Source organism: Numida meleagris, chromosome 4, assembly GCF_002078875.1.
Source record: "Numida meleagris isolate 19003 breed g44 Domestic line chromosome 4, NumMel1.0, whole genome shotgun sequence".
NCBI classification, from domain to species: domain Eukaryota; kingdom Metazoa; phylum Chordata; class Aves; order Galliformes; family Numididae; genus Numida; species Numida meleagris.
In genome coordinates, this window is record NC_034412.1 from 60,386,118 (window position 1) to 60,405,645 (window position 19,528).

General features: G+C 39.2%; 1 protein-coding gene across 7 annotated transcripts in view; it reads left to right on the forward strand.

Annotated features, from left to right (window-relative positions):
- The window catches only part of SEC24D (SEC24 homolog D, COPII coat complex component), a 69,051-nt gene that overhangs the window by 5,941 nt on the left and 43,582 nt on the right, over window positions 1-19,528 (forward strand). The window contains exons 1-5 of one of the 7 annotated variants that reach the window (XM_021396407.1): window positions 9,465-9,481; window positions 12,254-12,343; window positions 12,458-12,652; window positions 14,276-14,402; window positions 17,160-17,308. In XM_021396407.1, the coding sequence (XP_021252082.1) occupies window positions 12,502-12,652; window positions 14,276-14,402; window positions 17,160-17,308 (427 nt within the window). In that variant the 5' untranslated portion in view covers window positions 9,465-9,481; window positions 12,254-12,343; window positions 12,458-12,501. Of the gene's footprint in view, window positions 1-9,017; window positions 9,182-9,328; window positions 9,482-12,253; window positions 12,344-12,457; window positions 12,653-13,233; window positions 13,273-14,275; window positions 14,478-17,159; window positions 17,309-19,528 lie in introns of those variants that run through there. The other 6 variants (XM_021396406.1, XM_021396402.1, XM_021396404.1 and 3 more) reach the window with 6 other exon arrangements.

Sequence of the window (19,528 nt, forward strand, 5' to 3'; positions counted from 1 at the left end):
GATATACCCCTTTCTAAACTGAAGTACACAGGGTTGCGCTGTAGTTTTGTGAAAAGCCGTAAGTCTACAATCTGCCAAGTGCTGGGGGCAATGCAGAATAGTACTCAGCCACACTTCTCTCAAAGGTGCAAAAGTAAGTTGTTTTTGCTCTCTGCTGGAAACAAATTACCTCACATCCATTCCAACTCAGTTAAGGTTAACAAAGTTTTAGATATTTAGGAAAGGTCAAACTTTTGCCTGTTTATCTGGCCCCAACCTCGTTGTTCCCTGTCCTGTTCTTGGCAGCATGAGTAATAGTAACACAGTAGTAACTCTAGCCGTAAGCTAAAGCTTATTAATGCAGGTAGCCTGTGCAGAGAAGGACTCTGTTCCTCTTGATCGCAAACTAAGCCATAGTCATAATCACACCTTTTTGTTATTAATATCTCGCTGTGAGTCCCAAGCTGATTGCATATGCACTTAAAACCAGACGCTTTTGAGAGATGTATTAGATCACGCTCCCACCACTTGCACAGTGTTTGCTAAGACAACGTAAGTCCACTGAATTCAACTGTAAATAGAAAGTTGTCATCTTCTGGGGGGAGGGTTTCTAAGCAATTACATTTGTGAGAGTAACACTTGATGCTTGTAATGATATTATCATTACTGTTTTAGGAGTGAAAAAGCAGGCAAAGGAAGCAACTGGGTCCTTCAAACTAGAAACTTAGTTAATATCCTTGAGGATTACTTATTGATAACACAATGAATAGCAGCAATTCATACAAAGTGTTTCCTTATAACTTTACAATTCACCATGCCAGAATGTAGATCAGTGAAGGCTTGCTCTCTAAGGTTATGCCTGGGTGGGTGGCAAGATGTCACAGATCGTCTGTAGGCAAAGACCTATCTGGAATTCCTGTTTCCACATATCATTCCACTGCAGTTTTTACTTACCACTTGACATTAGCAAGCAAAAACTTATTTGTCTGAGGATTTGGGGAGACTTTTAGGTGTCTATCTCCATTTAATTTTAACTCCCAGGAGATGGGGTGACTGCATTTTGGCTCCAGTAGTTGGAAAAGTTCTGATGAAAGGTTCTAAATTTTAAAAGGAAAACCCTATCTTTGGTATTTTCTTTCTGGTTTTGGCATACATTCTTTTTAGCAGAGTCTATGGGAATCGAAACTGTACCTTCAGTGCAGAAGCTTTTGGGTCTTGAATGTAATTTAAATGTAAGCAGACGTTTTATGTTTATCTGAATCCATCTTAATCCATCAGCTCTGCCATAATACTCCACCCTGCTCCTCGAAGATGTCATTTAATGATGGGTGATAATTAATACAGTATCTTTTGTCTATTAATTTACCTTAGGCAGTCAGCTTTTTTATCTCCTTTCTTTCTTACATATGCAAAGAACATTTCACGCCTACTTAGTGAACTAAATAAATATACTATATTGAACACTCCTTTGATGCACTACAGTGGCATAAATCAAGAGCAACCATATCATATTCAGTTGAAAAAGAGATTTTAATCACCTGAGCTAAGAATTAGGCCTTAATAGTGTATTAAAATTTGAACGGATGGTTTAATGTGACACTGAAAATTGAAGAGATCTTGAAGATTTAAAGTTAATCTGATGAATTATCAAATTTCATCTTTCTTGAAGTTTGTTTCATGTTAGCTAGCATAAAAGTGATCCATTCCCTTTCACTAGCTGCTTTTAAAAAGCACAGGTCATTACACGCATGGCTCATGTCCAGCATAAAAATCAACTATTTTTGTATTGCAGTTTAAAGCACACATTGTTTTCTGCTTGAAAGTCTCATAAGAATGAATTTATCAGTACTGAAAATAAGAACAGGAGAATCAAAGGAGCAGTTGTGTAATAATACAGTATGGGCCTCAGGAAACTTGGGTTCAGTTTTTACAGCTGTAAATTAACATCTAACTTTTGGTCGGGGCCTTTAAAATGGGGAAAATAGCCAATCTGCAGTATAACTTTGAGAAATTTTCTTGAACTTCAGAAAATATTATTCAGTGGTTTGAGAGTTTGTATCCTTCTGTAGTACCCTATTCTTCCCTCTTTCCATGCATAACTTGTAAGGTTTGTAAAGCAGTTGCTAACAGGCACTACCCAAATACTGTACAGATATTGTTCAGTGTCTGCCCCAGCGAGCCTGATGTTGCTGGTTCTAACTACAGCATCTATCAAGAGGGCAGCGCATAAAGAGTTGCTGCAGCATCAAGTTACAGCTGCATAAGGCTACCAGCATTTCTTTTTCTCTACATCTGGCTGGTTCTGTATAGATTTTTACCAGAGAAACAGTAACAACAAAGAGGATACAGCAGGGACCTCCCAGCATGAAATCTTACCCGACACGCAAATAACTGCAATAGATTAAAAAGCAATTCAGATATCTTCATTCATGGCTATAGGAACAAGAAGTGCAACTCTCTGCTTTGATAGCTAACTCCTTGCCAAATGGAGCGTATTAGAAAAGTTGGCCCTCAAAAAACACCTTGATGTTTAACCCCTGCTGATCCTACATCCTTTCCTGCTGCTCTGCATCTTCTTTCCAAGAACCAGTTTCCAGACTTCACAGTTCCTTCTGTCTCTGACACAGGCTTCTGCTTTTGGTGATAATCTACTGCTTAGCTGGTATTGGCATGGACCTGCTGGATTTCCAGACAATTGACAAAGTCTGCAAATCTTAGACAAGAGTTTATTGTGTACCCACACGGCAAATCCCTAGTATGCATTCTGTGAGACCAAGCGTGATGTAGAATTTTGGTCCTGTCCTTTCTTATTTTCGTGCCAGCTGCATTTCCTATCCCTTTGTTGGATATATCATATACAGATAATGTCATGGATTTTTAATTTTAATTCTGATTTCTTTTTTATTTAATTCTGATGTGGGTTTCTTCATTGGATAGGGAAGAAATCAAACAGTTGATATAAGAGGTATCTAAATAGCTTCAAAACAGCATTCTGAAAAATAAATACTTTTGTAAGAAATGCTGATATTTTTTACAAATAACAGATCGATTTCCTTTATACTGCTGTCTAGTACTTAGATTACTTTTCCATGCTCGGGTAGAAGATTTCTTACTCCCACATTAACAATGGTGTAAGGCAGAAGCACAGTGAAGATAAATATTGAATAAACACAAAAGGTTCGGCATCTCAAGTACTTTCATAGTAATTTTGAAAAGCTGTTTTTCTTATACAGTAGATTTATTCAGCAGTTAGGAATATTTCTCAGTACTCACAAGTAGAAAACAACTTAATGCAGCTCATTATATCAACCGAGCAGAGATGGGGAATAAAATTAAATGAGTTGCCATAGGCAATCAATTATATGGAACAAGTATGACTTTACTAACAACAAGTTGTGTTGAATGATTGCTAGAACTGGCTGAAAAGCAAGCAAGTTATTAACTGGGCAAAAGGAAAAGACAGACTTTGTAAACTCACCCCATGTTTTCCAATGAGAGAGCAGAGTAAACTAATCAAATAGTTTTATATGAAGTGTTTGGCAGCTTCTTGCTCAAATATAGTTTCCTTTTTTTATGACAGTACACTTATTTAAGTACTCTTCCCTAGCAAGACTCCACTAACACAGAAATTTTATACACCAGCAGGAAATATAAAATGAAAGCCAATGAAAGTAATGCTACTTCAGATGCTTTTGAATGTAAAAGTGGAATGTATCTAAGTTTCAGAAATTCCATACTTTAATCAAGCAAACATGGAAAGGATCACATAACTTTCTGCTGGCCTTTCTCAGACTGTCAGTGATGGCTTAATGTTTATTCACAGTGCTTTATATGTCATACATTATTCATCATGTTATAATGAGAAGCTCTCACCTGTGTTTTTATGTTACAGTTTGTTATGTAGCAGTTACAGCAGGATAATCAAGTCCTCGGTTCTTTTCTTAAAGTACTAGCAATGCAGTCTTCCACTCTCATGCATCTTAGACAGTACTAAACTAATTGAAAATGATAACTGAAATTCCCCAACTGAAACATCACAGCAGTTTTCTCAGAACACTGAATCTATCTCCTGTAAATGTTCCAGATCGAGTTGCAAGAATGTTGATTTCATTAGAAAACCAAAATAGCAACAGCCACTGAGAGTAAGGAGATGAGCCCTGCAGTCTGCAGACATTGAAAAATCCAGAGGCTTGAACTAGCCAAAAAATCCTTCCTAAAAAAGCAGCCACAGTGAGGGTTCCAAAGCACACTTGCTATTATGATATTTGATTTGCATAGATTTTTGTGGTCCTTAGAACATTTATAATCATTTCTGGTTTACCAAGTTTCAGGGAAAGTGGTTTTATCTAGCAGAGGCCAAGATAACAAGAAATGAGGAGCTTAGCTTTAAAGCAGATGCCGTATACACAAGAGCCAGAGAGAATTTCTTAGGGAAATAATGGCATTAAATGCCATTTCACTTCTATATCATGCTTTGTCTATAAACATAACTTTATATTTTCAAATGTGCCAGTTAAACTTTAGAGATGCTCTTTGAGGTAGGCAAGGATTGGACTGTCCTCTGTGGCCACTGGTTTTTGTCCTCGGTTGGGTACTGTGAAGGCAAAAGGGTTTATCACTAGGGATTTACAATTTGCCACTGTCATTTAAAGATGATTGAGGCTGGGAGGGAATGACACATTCCCAGCCCTTCTGCCCTTCCTTTCCTCTGCCAATACAGATTCTAATAAAATGCAGCCATTTCTAGGGTGGAACAATGCAGCTGTTCAAAGGCAACCAGCAACTGTACAAGTGCAGCAAAACTTAAGTTCACAACAGGGAACAGAGATTAATATTCAGTTAAATGAATTTGCAGAGGAATTCAGAGAGACAGGTTATAATTTTGCAAACTGGAATTTCAGCAGGGTGCTGGGATTTACAACTCTACATCTCTAAAATATTCGGGAAACTTTAATGAGTGCAAGGGGTCAGGACCTCTTTGCGTATGGTATGCTGCAAGCATCCTGAGGTAGAAATGTGTTTTCCGTCACTGTGGAGCAAGAGGTCCTCAGTGAGATAGTGAGAAAAGGAGAATCTCTTTCATGATCCATGTGCTCAGCAGTTCCTAACTGTGTCCTAGTGGCCCCTCTGTTTGGCCAGGCTTGATTTTGGTTCTGGGTACTCTGACTAATCAGCTGTTTCATTAGTGTCTGACCATGAGGGCGGGGGGAAAGAGTTAATTTGTACTTTAATGTGAAATAGGACTAATAGATAGTGGATAGTCATTATAGGAAGTATCTAACTGAGACCAATTATTTAAGAGAAAAGTATTTACCAATGACTATATACCCAAGATTTTAACATTACTGTGTTATTTTCCCCAAGTAAGAGCAGCTACATCAGCCTAATATTCTAAAAACTCTCTTCTGCCTGTGCTTTTGTTTTATAAAGGGCAGTCATTAAAGGGTGTACTTCAATAATATTTTCTAAATGCTACTGAAATTGTTCAACTGAGAGATCAGTATTCACTTCTATTGTAACCCTATTTATGATTGTAGGGTGCCTAGTTTTTTATATAAGAAATGCAACAAGTCAAAGTACTGATGTGTTTCTTCTTTCAGTAGGGTGCTGTTTCCTGAAATACTAATCTTTCCTCTTCTTCACATTTTTTAGTCTGACCTCAGAGTCACACTTTTTTTTTTCAGGAAAAAAAAACAATCCCTTCAATATTTCATTGCTTTAAAAAAAAAAAAAAAAAAAAAAAAGTTGCCTTTGGTTTTGTTTTAAATAAATTATAAATTTTTGTTTCCATTTTACTTCTAAAGTGCTTCACAGTAAACTGTTGTCCATAGATCATAACTATACAGAAGATAAAATGTTAAAGACTTTTGTGATTTATTGTAAGCAACATAGGAAAAAAAAAGTATATGTAAGCAGCCTTTAGGAGTTTCTGATGCTAAGCAAAAACAAACCTGTTATGTCTGCAGGACACACAAATGAAATTAAGAGAAAAACAGTACTACCAGCAAAAAAAAAGCCTTTCAGTATGTAGAACTTAAGGAGTTTTATGAGCCATTCTTGTGATAAAACACTTTTCTTAAAGAACATACCCAAGATTGTCTACGTCCTCTCTTAAAGAATGGTTTAGAATATATTTTGATAGAAAAAAAATCATATAGCACTGAACTGCAAATGTTAACTGAACAGCTGTATGTTAACACAATCAATGTTAACTGTTAGAAAAGTCATACTGTAGCTATCACCGGGAGAGATACATGTCTGTATCTCAAATGCATCATATTGTTGTTCTCATTCTTCTTGGCAGCTTCTGCTAAGGACATTTTTAAAGACATCCTCTAAATGGAAAGATTAGGTTAGGATTTAGGTTTTGCTGAATCATGCATTGTATTAATGCGGCGTGTTATGACATAGAGACATGGAGTCTGTTTGCCCATGAGGGGCTTTTCTAGGCCTCTGGTAATAATTTCAGAGAACGGATCAGTCCCAAAAGTCATCAGAAAAAAAAAGGAAAAAAGAAAAGTATATTGCTCTCTGAAAGACTTGAGCTGGTCTTTTAGAGAGCGCTTGTTGGTTCTGTAACCAATATCTCCTAAGGTGATGGAAGACTTTGTTTTCTTTGTTTCAGATCTATTAGGAAAAAAAATATAACGAGAACTTTGAATTCAAGATTTTGGAGGTAGAGGATTTGCTATTTTTTAATCAGGATGAAAAAAAGGATCTATATTTAGACAAATTCTTCTATTTACTTTAACTGCAATAACTCTAATTTAGATCTTAATTATCTGAAATCATATTCATTTTTAGTAGTGTTGCATAGGTACAACTTCAGGATGAACTGATTTTAAAGAAAGGTAATTTAACCTACAAGACCTTCATCACTTATAGAGAAGAAAAATATGACCCTCAGATTTTATGGTAGAGTTTAATTAAAATGATTTAACTAAAATGAAGTGAGAACAGTTTAGCAATCCTGCAGTGTCATTTTTTTATGAAATTATTTTCCAGATCAGTAATGCACTTAAATCTTTAAGGATGTTTCCACATTTCTGAAATTGAAGACCTTAAATTACTTTTAATGTTTATAGGTGGAAACTGTAGATGAGTATTCTTTGTGGCTTCAGAATGTCAGGATCACGGCACACTGGATGCCTTTTGTCTCAGCATTCCATGCAGATGGAAGGGAAGCTGTGGTCTCCAAAAAAGAGGTGTCCTGAGCCATCCTGAAACAAGGGAAGAACTGGCATGACATCGCTTCTTGCTATCTCTTGCTGATCTCCTCTTTCAACTTCACTAGAGCTGATTTCACAGAGGAGAAATCTGATAGTAAGTATTCAGTGGCCAAGTAAGTGCAGTGCTCTTCTGTGCTGAATTATCCACAGCTGCTTACTGTTAATAGCTGCAGGCTAGACACAACAGGGCTGGCGGGACAAGCAAGCCTGTCTCCACAGCGAAATAGGGAATGTCCAAACTTAACATCATTATTTTCCTCTCAGTAGAATGGGATTTCAAAAGAATTTTGCATAAGGTAATTGTATGTGTCCATATAACCAGCAAAAGAGGGAGGGACAAATGGTGAAATGGCAGTACAGCAGTGCTGAAAGGCACTGTTTTGCATCCTGTTTATGGAAGAGTCACTGATACTCTGCAGCCAAAACCATATGCAGCTCAGCTGATGCTTGCCACCTCCTGGACTATTCTGGTTTCCATTCTGGTTAGACAGAGTGAGAGATCTGAAAAGTTTTAGCAGATTTTCTCTGACATATCCAATAGTATTGGTTCCAGTAATGGCTAGAAAATCAGCTTATGTTATTCAGTGGTGTATGACGACAGGTCAGGGCTTATTCTTGTCACTTTGTGTTGCCTCTTGAGGCTTCACACAACTCATTCATGACCACAATGCTCCTGTAGACTTCTTTTGACATCTATTTCAAAGGCACTGGGATGTTTTTTCAGAATTAATTTGTATAGCAATGAATGTTTTTGACAGTTTTGTCCTGAGATACACGTTACTGAGATTTAGCTCCATGTAAAACTATTCAGTGCCAAAATCTACTTTCAAAAGCTTTACTGAGGCTGTAGAACAAGCATTCAAAGGATGAGAAAGCCAGTGGAGCCTGAATTCCAGGTGCACCTGAATTGTGAAGTGGCTTTTAGCTGAATGTTTGGCATCATTTGGTTTGTTGGTCTTTTTCTCTCTTCTTTTCTTTTCTTTTCTTTTCTTTTCTTTTCTTTTCCTTTTCTTTTCTCTTTTTTCTTTTCTTTCTTTTCTTTTCTTTTCCCCTGTTTTATGTTGATGGCCCACAGCGTCAGTGGCAGATATTGGTGGTATGGCAGTAGAGGCTGAACCTTCCCAACAATACTCCATTATGTTTTGTTGCTGTGTGACAGCCAGCAACAGAGAGGCAGTCTGACAAAATGGTGTCTGATATGGAAGCTACGGTGTGTCACTGAATTCCCCCATGCAGAAACAGTGGCACTAACTAAAATTTATTGGCACTTGCTGAGCATTGATGGGAGACCAGCCAGTGGATGTGAGCACAGTGAGGTGGTGGGTGGTGCGTTTCAGCTCACAAGGTGGCAACAGAAGCAGTGGATTACCTCTGCTGGTGCAGATTTTTATGAAGGCGACACATAGACTCTTGTTCATTGCTGGAAAAATGCAAAGCTAATGGTGGTGACTGTGTTGAAAACTTGTGTTTTGTAGCTGAAAATCTGCTTTATCAAATAGTGTTACTCTGTTGTAGTTTCCATGGAAATAAACAGGAGGCATTACTTTCGGAGCGACCTCCATTTCATACTTCTAGGGGTTGACAGAGCCGTACAAGGGCTTGGACTTTAAAGATCACCCAGCTTCCCGGGCCTCTCCCGATTTTCCTCAAAGCCGGCAGCTAGCAGGCAGGTCCCATCTCAGGCCGGCAGACGCGGCAAGTACGGCAGCCTTATGAAGCTAAAAATACATATATATATATATATATGTATATGTATATGTAAAAGTCACCAAACGAGAGGCGGCCGCCCTTCCCCAGCGGTTTCCTCCCAGCCGCTAAGGGCACGGCGTCGCTGCGGGCAGTGCGCAGGCGCTGCCGGGCGCGCTCCCGAGCGGGGGGGCTGGGTGGCGGTCACGCGCGGCGGGCTCAGACGTGGCACTCGGGTGAGCGGGTGGCGCGCGCTCAGGCGGGCGGGGGCTGCACACCGCGCCCAGGTAACGGCCCTAACGGCCATCCCGGCGCGCGGCCGCTGCTTTTTGCTGGGGGCAGAGGGAGGGAAGATCGCGGCTGTGCCCCGTGTGGGGAGCGGTGGATGCTTCGTAGCGGTGCCAGGGTGGGCAGGGATCACAGGGCGACTGTGAGCCAGCCCGGGGGCGGGAGGTCGGGGGGGCTGGTGGCAGCCCGCTGGGGGGGATTCGCCCGTGTGCGGGGGCACTGCGAGCGGCGGGCGGACGTGTCTCACACGGGGCTCGGAACGGGCACCTGGTGCAGCGCTGACTGACGTGCGGCCTCAGGTAATGCGGAGCCAAGTGCTAACGATGTGCCGTTTGGGCACGGGGCTGGAGTCGATGTAACCTTCTGCTTTCTTTTTCCAGAATGTATGTTATAAAAAATAAGAGTAATGTGTGTAGCTGTGTGTCTTTTTACAGGTGTGTGTGTGTATAGGTACGCATGCCAAACATTATTTGGCAGAATGATGTTGCAGCATGCCCTGGGGAGGAACAGCACCTCTTTCCAGATGTTACATTGCCAAGCAAGGTGTCTTGAAAGTAGTATAAAGTTAATAGTTCCCCTTCAGGTAGCTGAGATCATGATGCTTTATTCTTAACTGTTATCCTCTACGTGTACTTAATACATCTTCACAGTGGTATCGGTGCAGCAGAGCATTGTGTAAATAGAGCAATCCCCTGGAAAAAAAAAAAAATGACAACCAGTTCTCTAGTAGCAATTCATTGTGGAGAAGTGTTTGTTTTAGTGGTGTGCAGGCCTTGGGGAATGAAGTAAACTGGGCTGAGAGACACAAGTTTTGTCCTTCTGTGCAGTGACACTTCTAGTGAATAAACCCAGGAAAAGCTTTCAGTTTAGCAGATCTTCCTCGTGTGATTTCCAGAAAGAATCTTTATGTCTCTTCTTAGAACTTGATAAAACCTAGGCAGTCAGTTGCTATTGATATTGTAGGTGTTGTTGAAGCTAGTTTCATCTTGAGTTTCTGTGTGTCCATATCTTTAGAAGGGATTAAATATCCTTGGTCTTAAGTAGAATCTGGAACTGTGCTCTGTAAGCTTTTTTTTGTGTGTTTGATTGCTGTCTCTATTCAGCACAGCCTGCGTGTGTTTATGCTGTCTGTGGGAAGTTCGACGTGGCAAGATTTTGTGTGAGTGAGTAAGCGGTGGAGGAAGTCGTTTCCTCTGGATGCTGTCACAGCTGAAGGTGTTGGCTGTTGCTCAAAATGAAATTCTCTTTATAAATTTAAGATATATACGTTTATACCACTGTGTAGGTAATTTAGTACTGATCTATTGTCTTTTGGAGCAACTAAAACACACTGCCACGTCTTTTCAGTTGGGGGTGGGGAAAGGATGAAAGTATGGCTGACAGCAAGAAGCCTCTCTGTGTAAACATACTTATTTTTTCTTCTTCCTATTCTTATCTTACCTTCTTAACTAAGAAGTAGGAGGCAGCCCCATAAGCTTTCCCATCCAAAGCAGTTTAGTGCTGGATAGTTTAATTAAGAATTCTTATGCCATGCTGACAAGTGTAGCTTAGTACCATGGCCAGGTTGTGAAGAGGGTGCCCAGCTCAAAGTGATTTCTTGTCTGATGGGTAAAGTTAGTAAAACTTTTTTTTTTTCCTCCAGTATGTTTAATAAGAGAAGCCAAGAGATGGGTTTTCTGATGGATATAGCTTCTGTATACTACCATGTGCTAGTGCAGCATGAATATGTCCATGTTGTAATCTTGGAGGTGTGCCTAATTTTGAGGTGCCTTCATATTTGCTTCTGAAACGCAATTCCTTGAGCTGTTCGCATGCTCAGAGATCACTCCATGCTGCAACTCAGAGAACATGAAATACAGATGGTTGGGAAAGCTATTTGAAAGGAACGTTTAACATCTGAAATACTAGTTTATTTAATGGATCTCTAGTTCTCTGAGGATGCCTGGCCTGCGTACTTGGGTTTTTACAGAAGCAGGAAGCGTTCACTGGATCAGATCCTAATAATTTCTCAAAACAGTTTTAGGTTGGGCATAAATAAAAATAGTGGAATTCTGTTGTTTTCTGGTTTTGTTTTGTTTTTTAGTTCAACATGAAATCAAAATTTCTTATCTAGAAAAGTGAAAGCTAGCAGTCAAGGCTTCAGTGTGTATAACCTCAGTAATTTTTCAAATCCATTAGTGGAAAATGATCTGTATTTGAAAACTGATCATGTGAAATAGAATCAACTGGTTTAGTAACATAGCATTCACCAGATTTCCCAGTTCTTGAAAGTTTTCTTGAAGTATCTTTTAGAACAAATCTTATGGTGGGAAAATATGTTTTGCGTTGTTCTTTGTTTGTTCTCCCTTTCTCTGAAAGCAACAGAATCAAGATGTGAAAGCTTAGGAAAAAGGTGCATGATAGCAGCGAGGATGACATATGGTACTGCTGAGGCCATACCACTCTCATTGTGGAATACTTTGTCATCTAAAACAGGTCTGCTCGGATAGGAGACTACTAGAGGAATTTTGCACTCCAGTCACTCTGCTTTTCTTGATGTTCCAGTGTGTTCTTTGGAATAGTTAGTATTTGGAGCGTTGGACTCGCTGTCTTTTTTTCAGTTGTATTAGAAGTTTAGATTTTCCCATTAAAGGGAACAATTTTAGACTATTCTTTTTACTTTTCTTCCACATACACATCCTTAGAGTTTTTCTCTCCATGGGCCAGAGAGAGGTTAATGTTGTTCAGGTAATTTCAGTGATTTGTTTAAATTCACAGGTTTGAGGAAACTAAGTGTAGCGATTGGAAGGACCAACATGATGGAAAAGGCATTACAAAAGAGGCGGAAGGACCAGCACAATAGCAAGGTGCTACAAAGGAAGGGAAGTAGATTGCTCACCCAGATCAGAAGATTCTGGGTTCACAGAGAAAAGCTTCCACCAAGGAGAGATCTCCAGAAAGAGATCCTTCCTCAGTTGCAGTCAGCCCTTAAATGAGGCCTAAGAGGGGTGGAGCCAGGCTCCACCTCCTTCTGGTCACACAGTGAATTGCCTTCACCTGTGTTCCTGGGGCTGACTGGGTCTTTCCTCCAGGTGCTCAATCAGTGGTTCAGGCCATGACTCAGCAGTTCCCATACACTAAACAACCAGTCAAATGAGAGCATTGTTTGCGCTAACTGCCAGGTCAGTTTTTTACCTTCTAATGTGTCTTCTGTCTATTTGGGAACATAATTCTTAGCCTTTTAAAATGTTACAAAGAGCAAATAATAGTAGCAGGTGTTACTTTCTATTTTGCAGATTCCTAAAGAGAACTCCATACTTGGAATGAGAATATTGCTATCATGAGTCAACAAGGTTATGTTACAGCTCCTCCGTATTCCCAATCCCAGCCAAGAATGGGAGGCTTTTCTGCAGGTTTTGGACCACCTAATTCTTCACTTCATTATGGGCATTATGGAGACCCTAACTCCTCACATGCAGCACCTCAGCCAGGTACGTAATTGTCTTAAAATGTGACTTCAGAGTCTGCTTTTCTGTGATATTTTGCATCTCTTCATCTTACTTTTGTCAGCACATAATGCTCAGTTTTACACTGTTAGTGCAACAGGATCTTGCACTAGCATTGCCTACGTTGTTGTTGATGTTCAGATGTTAATGTAAGGTGCCTGGTAGTGGAATTCTGACCCTTGTGTGTGAACTCTGTTGTCCAGGAAGCAGTAGGTACCAGTGCTTAATGCAGAACTGTGATTAACACCTAGTACAGAAACATAGAAAGAAGTAATTTTTGGGAATAGAGAGAGAGTTCTGAACTGATAAGTGCTAATGGCAAGCAAGCTCTCAGAAATGTGTTGTATTCTTTGGAGTAGGACCTGTGCCCAGCCAAGTTCTTGAGCACAAGCATATCTATGAATACAAGTTGATATTTTCCTATTAGGCTTATGTGCTTGGATAATGTATGGTAAGTGGAGCCCATCTGCTTTCTAACCACTTAGGAGACAGTTACTTTCTGTGAGGAGGGGAAACTAGGGTAGCTTTTACAAGTAAATGGGTTCTTTGCTTTTTATCTCTACCAGTGTAATTGTGCTTCAGATGATGTAATTGACAGCCAGAAGGTAAGCCTATTATCATCTGTCCTTCACACTACATTAATTTTATCTTGATATGTGATATGCTTCAAATATTTCAAGAAGTAAACTAGTGAACTGGGAATGTGGAAAATATCTAAAAAGTAAGATTTGCTCTTTCTTCTGTAAGTCTGTTAATATATGTAGGCAAAATAAGGAGCAAGGAGGTGGACCATCTCGATACAATATCACAGAAGAAAATTACAATTAAAACAATAAAGAAGACTGAATAATTTTTTAATACCGGATATATGGTGATAACTTATTAAACTCAATATTTGTGTTGGAATACAGTAATAAATATCCTCTGTATTAAATAGTGTGATCTGCTTGATTTTTGTGGTATCATTAAATTATAGAAAAAGTTTTATCCGCTTTCTTTAAAACTTATTAATACCAGCAGGAGTTGTTAATTTAAACCCAATGCTGAATATAGTCGGAATTACTTCTGATAATAACATAAATTATAATAAGTTGATGTCCTAGTTCTGAATTAACTCTTTTTAACATAGTTTTATTGGGTCTACATATAGAGACATTTTTTTAAAGGTTGGCCCAAGTTTTCTTATGGACAAAAGTCTCTCAAAGCAAAGGGGTCTCTTGCTTTCTCTGCAAAGGTAACAGGGTAATAGGGAATTTCCAGTAACCCAAATTGAATTAAAGGGTCTGTTCCTCCATCTTTGCTTCTTTCTTACTGTCCCCCTTGTATTCTTTTTCTGGAAAGTTAGCAACTACTGTATGGTTCCTTTTTTACAGTCCTTTTTCATATCTGCTTCTGTCGCTGATCGGAAATCTGTCCTTTCTTACAGAATTAGAAAATGGCTGAGTTTGGAAAGAGCCTTGGGAGGTTATCTTGTCTAATCACACTGCACGTGCAGGGCCACCTAGAGCTGATATCCTCACTGCCAGATCAGGGCTGTACACTTGTATTTCTTGATGATCTTATGCATTTTTGCAGGATTGTTTCATAAAAATATTTCTTGCTTGGCAGGTATGTCAAAATCAACTGTGCCTCTTGGATCTTCAGCTCCTGTTGGGCCTCTACCACCCGGTACACATCAGTTCAGCCAGAACAACTTCCAAAGTGGGCCCAGTGCAGCAGGACAACAGCCACATAGGTGACTTTCAAGAATTAGTACATGAGATTTATTTGACCTCTATTTCCTCTCTTTGGCTGCTTCACTGCCATTTAGGTATGGCGCAACTTTTATATTTAGCAGTTCTAACTCATTCTGCTTCTGAATTGGATCTCAGTTCAGTTTCCTGTGATGTTAAGATGCCAGATCATAGATTATAATCTGTAATCCCGTTAATTCAATTTTTAGAGCAAGTCACGTCTTTATCTTGAGTTGCTTTTTATTTTTAATTACTTTTTCTGCTTGAATTTTAGACTTATTGCTTAAAAGCAGCAGTAAGGTGTTATATATTTATTTTTTTATATAGAAGCTGCTTTTTCAGTCATTTTCTGATGTCTTAATTCTCCTTTGTTGTAAGGTACCAAAAAGTTAGTAAAAAATTAATAGCTGTCAGTGAGTTTTGACTAGAGGCTGGTACATAGAATCATAGAATTGCTCAGGTTGGAAAAGACCTTCGTCAAGTCCAAGCACAACCTAACCAACTGCCCTAACTCTAACAACCCACCACTAAATCATGTCCCTGAGCACCACATCCAAACGGTTTTCAAACACATTCAGGGATGGTGACTCAACCACCTCCCTGGGGAGCCTGTTCCAGTGCCTAACAACCCTTTCTGTAAAGAAGTTTTTCCTGATACCTGACCTAAACCACCCCTGGCGCAACTTGAGGCCATTTCCCCTTGTCCTGTCACCAGTGAGAAGAGACCAACCCCGCTCTCACTGCAGTCACGTGTCTGTATAGCTGTAGTTTTTTTCCCCCCTTATTAGGGTATCTTTGCTCCACTGTTGTGGGAACTCAGCTGAACTTCTGCAGGGTACTTTAAAGACATTTTATAAAGCAGGTTTGGCTTTCAGGTGGATGACTGTTTTGCTCAGGCCTGAGATTAATGACAATGCTCCAAGTGTTGTTTTCCTATCTCCAGTGCTTACTGGAAGAAGTGTAGAAAACAGGACTGGGGAAGGTAGAATGCTAGGGACAGGTGGAACCTATAAAAATAAATCTTGGAAAAATTGTGGTATGAGGGGTTGAAAGGAGTGGGTGGACAAGCTTGATTACAAAGTGTATATATTTCAGAGGGTTCTAAGTGGGTAAACATGCTTTCTTCTTAATTCAGTCAGCTGTTAATTATTTTGCTAACTCCCCATGAATTTTTGAGCCTATAGATATTTTCACAGAATCACAGAATTATAGGGGCTGGAAGGGACCTCTAGAGATCCCCGAGGCCAACCCCCCTGCAAAGCAGGCTCCCTAGACCAGGTTGCACAGGTAGGCGTCCAGGCGGGTCTGGAACGTCTCCAGAGAAGGAGACTCCACAACCTCCCTGGGCAGCCTGTTCCAGTGCTCCATCACCCTCACTGTAAAGAAGTTCTTATGCACATTTGTGTGGAACTTCCTGTGTTTCAGTTTGTGGCCATTTCCCCTTGTCCTGTCGCCATGCACCGCTGAAAAGAGTCTGGCATCGTCCCTTTGCCTCCCGCATCTTAAGTATTTGTGGACATTGAGCATATCCCCTTTGCGTCTTCTTTTCTCAAGGCTGAACAGACCCAGGTTGCTCAGCCTTTCCTCGTAAGAGAGGTGCTCCAGGCCCTTTATCATCTTCGTAAAATTTTATTTTAGTGAACTTAATATCATTTAACAATCTTGTTTTAATTGCTTGAACTCTTCTGCTTCTGAATTTTTGTTTAGTTGTGATACTTGTGTTTAAGTAAAGGCATGTGTGTTTCATAAGGCATATAAATATGAAAGCCTGCTATGTTTGTTATCACTGTGTGAAAAGGACCCACGGAGACTGGTGATGCATTGTAAAAGACAATGTAGTAGTCAACAGGGAGAAGTGACTATTGTCCTGAAGACCTGAAAACAAGGAAAAGAGAATCAAGTTGAGGTGACCAGCCCAGCAAAATACTGATTCTTTCTTATCTTCCTTCCAGTCATTGTCTTGAAGCGTTTTTTGTTTTTTTTTTTAACAAGATCTTGTTTAATTCACAGATTGCTGAGAGTTGTTCTTCTGGCAAAGGAAATATCCACATCAAAGTTTTCTTTTGATATATCTAGGACCCTCCTCAGTTTTAGAAATGGTTGTAGGTAAAACGGTGTAGATCCTTGGGAGAGAGCCTGAAATCTCCTTTGTCCAGAATTAAACAGTATCACATGTAGTACTTCTTTCTTTTTTTCAGTTCTTTCTCTTTCCTTCGTATTTTCCCATGTCTGATAACTGTGCAGCAGGTTTTCCCACCTGTGTCTTCCTTTTCCCTCTTCAGATGGCAACTCCTCAACAGTTTCTCTGTTAATTGCTCTTTCTTCACAGAGACTCTGAATGTCTATTCTCTGAATAGACTTCATTCATCCTCAAGTGGGAAGCTTCCTTTCTAAGTATATGAAGGGGATGAAGAGATATGTGTTCAGAAGCTTGAGTTTCTTAATTTTCAAATTTTCATATAGTTAGTCCCTCTCTTCTCCGTGGAATACATTCTTCTTTGTTTCTAATAACTAAACAAACAAAGATATTCTTTTTTGTCGTTGTTGTTGCGTTTGTTGCTTTCAAAAAAAAGGGCATTCTCTCTTTGTGCTTTTAATAACAATATGCTTTTTCTGAGCAGAAGATGAGAAAACTCTCTGGAGAGTTTGATCATCCTAATTAACTGTTTCAGCATTACACTTGAGAAGGTATCAGACATTCTGGAATTATGACTCGTTGGTGTAATTTCATGCATAACTGCACTCATTTTTCCCTTTAGGTTTCAAAGCCCTCCTCCTCCGAACAATACAGGACCTTCCTATCCTCCCTGCAGTCACCAGTCACAGCCAGCCTCCCCAAATACTGCATCCACTTCATGTACAACACAACTTGCTAACCAGCTCAACAGCATGCAGATAAATAGCTATGGTAATCAATTTTATGTTTGACTCTTTTCTCATGTAAAGCTATTAAGACAGTGATAATTAGAAACGTACTGAACTTCTATATAAGCAGATAATAAAATCTTGCCCACTCTCATTTACTCAAGTAATTATGTTATTAATCTTATCCTATTTCTTACAGCAGTGTTGCTGGATTAGTTCTGAATTAAAATTTGTTTAACCAATATGTATGGAAAGTTTTCTTATCAGTCATTTCTCATTATTTGTTTATGCTGTCAGTAACAGCCAAAACATCCAATATTTACAGACAGAGTTTCATTTTTCTCATCTTTTTATAGTTACAGTTTCAAAACAATCTAATTCTTTTTTGGTCCAAAACTTGTAAATTTTTCATCTAAAATTGTTTGTATTTAATCCGGGGTTAAAAGTAAACTGATGTAAGATGTGATCACGTGATTCTTCTATGTAAATCACTTTCATCAGTAATTTTCTCTCTGGCTACATCTACTTTTTCTAAACATTTCCCGGTCAAATTTACTGTAAGATTGAAAAGCAGTGGAATGTAGTCAGCATCATGTTTTGCTGTGGCTGTTATGTTTAGGAGGATGAGACTGTTAAACTAAGACCACTTTGGTCATTGATATCTTATTAGGATATGAGTAAAGATGAAGTTTTCAGTTTGGACTGTACGGGTGTTCCTCCTCTGACTTTACAAGTTACTGATTTGAGTTAAATAAAAACTTGTGTAATTGCTAAAGGTTTGACCCTCTATTTGTACAGCTACTTGTGAAAACTTGCTTCTTTGCCTTAATAAAAATAATTTAGACTTGAATTCAGCCTTTCTGTACTGAACTGTAAGTTCACAATTAAGTCAGACTCTTCTATGCAGGATGAAGTGTGGCCTAGCACCTCTACAGCAGCACTTCATATACAGCAACTGAAATTATTTAGAGAAAAAATAATTGCTTTTTTTCCTGCCTTCATTATATTGCCTCCAGCAATAATTATGTAAAATGTAATGCTCTTCCTTATCTTCTTACATGCAGGAAGGCTGAGATGCCCTACAGACCACTGAAGGCATTGCTTCTTTACAACTCTGCCCCCATGTTCAGTTTTATTGTTGTGGTTTTAGCTGTAAGCCTAAGCTTGTGGGTTTGCTGTAAGCCTAAGTTGTGTTGACAGTGCACTGAAGCTGATAGCTTTTAAGACTTTTGGAGCAATGTTTGTTCAACTGAGAATCAGAGCTTGTTTTCTATGAAGTTTGTTTTCAGTTAACAAGTCTGACAGAAGAGAAGGTTCCAGTACCTGAAGGGGGCCTACAGGAAAGCTGGGGAGGAATTTATAAGGGCATGTAGCAGCAGGTCAAAGGGAAGTGGTTTCAAACTAGGAAGGGGGTGGGTTTTGATTAGATGTCAGGAAGAAATTCTTTACTGTGAGGGTGGTGAGATGCTGGAACAGGTTGCCCAGAGAGGTTGTGAATGCCCCCTCCTTGGAAGCATTCGAGGCCAGGCTGGATGGGGCTTTGAGCAACCTGGTGTATAGGGAGGTGTCCCTGCCTACAGCAGGGAAGTTGGAACTGGATGATCTTAAGGGTCCCTTCCAACCCAGGCCATTCTATGATTCTAAGGTTCATTTCAATATTTGTTTATTAACACTAGTCCTTTTGCTCTATTTTGCTGTAGTTCTTTGGGAGATGTTTGACTGAAAATGTAGGCTTTATAATGTAACATTCACAGATTTTAAGTCTCAGAAAGAAACCACTTGTGGGATCTCTTAATTCTAATTGGAATCTGGATCTTATTAACAACATAGTTCCTCACCAGTGTGTGCAAAGTAATTTCCACATTTCATTTTTTAGCATTAGTTTTAGAGAATGGTTGTAAAAAAGATTAAATGTGTAGGTTAAACTTCCATTGAGTTCGTCATGGTGAAATGGGAACAATGTAATATCAAAACAAAAAAAGTAATGTAAGAAAAATTGATTATTAAACTAAAAGGAATGTTTCATGTCATAAAATTCATTATAATATCAAAGGCAAATAGTGATTTATGTGTATTCTAATCAAGGATTGTTGAAGTGGCCTACCTATCCTTTACCCCATCCACTCCAGCTGCCGGGTTTTATTGACAATAGAGTCAAAGGAAATGAAGTTGAACATATGAATCAGTTCAGACTTAAGCTGTGAAATTTGATCTATTTTGTGAACAGGCATTCAAAATCTACCTGATGAAGCACTGTCAGTAT